The sequence below is a fragment of the Frankliniella occidentalis genome, unplaced genomic scaffold, assembly GCF_000697945.3.
Source record: "Frankliniella occidentalis isolate FOCC.00 unplaced genomic scaffold, Focc_3.1 Scaffold17, whole genome shotgun sequence".
NCBI lineage: Eukaryota > Metazoa > Arthropoda > Insecta > Thysanoptera > Thripidae > Frankliniella > Frankliniella occidentalis.
In genome coordinates this window covers 2,134,880-2,136,756 of record NW_026267147.1, presented here as the reverse complement: position 1 = coordinate 2,136,756, position 1,877 = coordinate 2,134,880, and the positions used below count along the sequence as shown (strand labels likewise).

General features: G+C 59.7%; 1 protein-coding gene across 3 annotated transcripts in view; it reads right to left on the bottom strand.

The window, feature by feature from the left end:
- Positions 1–1,877, bottom strand: part of LOC113215508 (MOXD1 homolog 2) — a 481,769-nt gene that overhangs the window by 5,853 nt on the left and 474,039 nt on the right. For all 3 annotated transcript variants that reach the window (XM_052264209.1, XM_052264207.1, XM_052264208.1), the window contains one exon: positions 1,146–1,314. In XM_052264209.1, coding sequence (XP_052120169.1) covers positions 1,146–1,314 — 169 coding nt within the window. The remainder of the gene's footprint in view (positions 1–1,145; positions 1,315–1,877) is intronic.

Here is a 1,877-nt window from a genome sequence, read left to right as displayed (position 1 = left end):
GTGTGTGTGTGTGTGTGTGTGTGTGTTCTGCAGGTAGGAGAAGTTTGCACTAGAAGGGCTGCAGGAGGAAAGGTTGGCGGAGGAGGGAGAGGGGAAGGAGGGCGGTCTAAGGGGGTAGTTATGGCAGAGCAAGGTAATACTGCCGAGTCGAGCTAGGAGCAATTGGGAATACAGTGGTGATGGCTCTGTGGTGAGGAGGAGAGGGGAGGGGGTGGGGGGACAACTGCACTACTAAGCAGTGCCAGAGTATACGGACGAATGGGGTGCTGAAAAAGAAGGGGTTGCGAACGAAGGGAGGAGGGGGGAGGGTCCAGCCAGGACAGTAAAGGCAGGTGGGTACCCCGGTGGCGCGAGGGAGTAGGGGCAGCAGCAGGGCAGAGTGAATGGCGATTCCTCCCACCAGGGGACGACCACGAGCACGCACGAGCACGCAGGGCGGCTCAAAAACGCGATTGTTTCTCGTTTTGTTATCCAGCGAGGTGCAGTCAGTCGCTCCGTTCAAGCGCACCCGCCTGCCCCGCCCTTCTGACGTCCGACTTTGCCCTGCCACCCCAACCGCGCCCCGCCTCGCCCGGGCCCCACTGCAGGTTAGCATTTCCAGGTTCGGCTTTCATTCTGCAAATTGTTATTAGGCGTTTGGAGGGGAGCCAGGCGCCCGTCTTGGGATCGCTCCTGGGCGTGGCGGGGCGTGGCGTGGCGGGGCGTGGCGGGGCGCGGTCGGCGGGGGGCCTGCTGGGTTGTGTTATGCCAGGGGAGGAATGAATAGAAAGGGTGCGCGCGGGGGAAGATAAACAGCTAGAGGGGCTGCCCTGCTGGTATTCGAACCGGCGCCGCGCCGCGATGTGCGCGGGAGCGAGAGAGAGAGAGAGAGAGAGAAGGGAGGAGACAACTTCGCCAGCGGGCAAAGGGAGGAGAGGGTCGAGTAGTACTTGGACGCAAGGTTGCAATGGGCAACGGCTGGACAATCATTTCCATCTTTGTCGGAGTGGGCGAGTCAATGAGAGCGAGAGAGAAAATGGGAAACGAGGGTAGCCGTATCCGCGCGTCCATTAGCAAGATGATGACGGACCACACACAGCGATGCGGTGAAAGGTCGACGCCGAGGGAAGACAGGGAGACACACGGAGACACTCGGGCATACTCACAGGCAACAGGGCGGGCCTCTTCGCCCAGCACAGGGGCTTGAAGGAGCCCTTGCGTGTCGCCTCCTGGAAGGAGCCGAAGTGCTTCTCCCAGTCGTACGTGATGAGCCTGGTCTCCAGCGTCATGTCGCGCAGCTCCTCGGGCAGCTTGATCTTGACCGGCGAGGAGTTCCTGAAAAAGAGACAAACGTTAGTGTTTTTGCTTTCGTCGCCACATTACACGACAAACTCTTGAGAATAAACAGTCATTTCGCACAGACTTTTTTTTTATTTTTTCTATCGTCCGCAGTGTGCGACGGATGGGGGGTCGCGCTCGGGGTCTGCGAGCAATGGGGCGTGACCCCCTCCACCCCCCGACCTCCCGCCATTCAAACCTCCCGCCAAAATGTCACTTTCTAATCAGGGAGCGGTCAGGCAGTCCCGTCTCCAGGCAGGCAGGCGCTTCTTCCCATCCGAAAGACCATTAATAACGAGTCACTGTTTGACCGGGGCGTTTGACATTCAGGCGGGGAGGGGAGGGGAGGGGGGGGCGAGGATGGGGTTGGGGGGCACTTTGTCCTTATTAGCGCCGGGGCGTTGAATCCGCCGGCCGGAGGCGCGCATGAAAGGGTTGAGGAAAGAAAGGGAAGAGTCATCACAGCGCCCCGCGCCGCACGCACATCGAATTTGTTTTCATCATGACACGGAAATTCCCCGCGCGTGGTGCTCTCGAGAAAAGCAGGTAGACATGAAAAG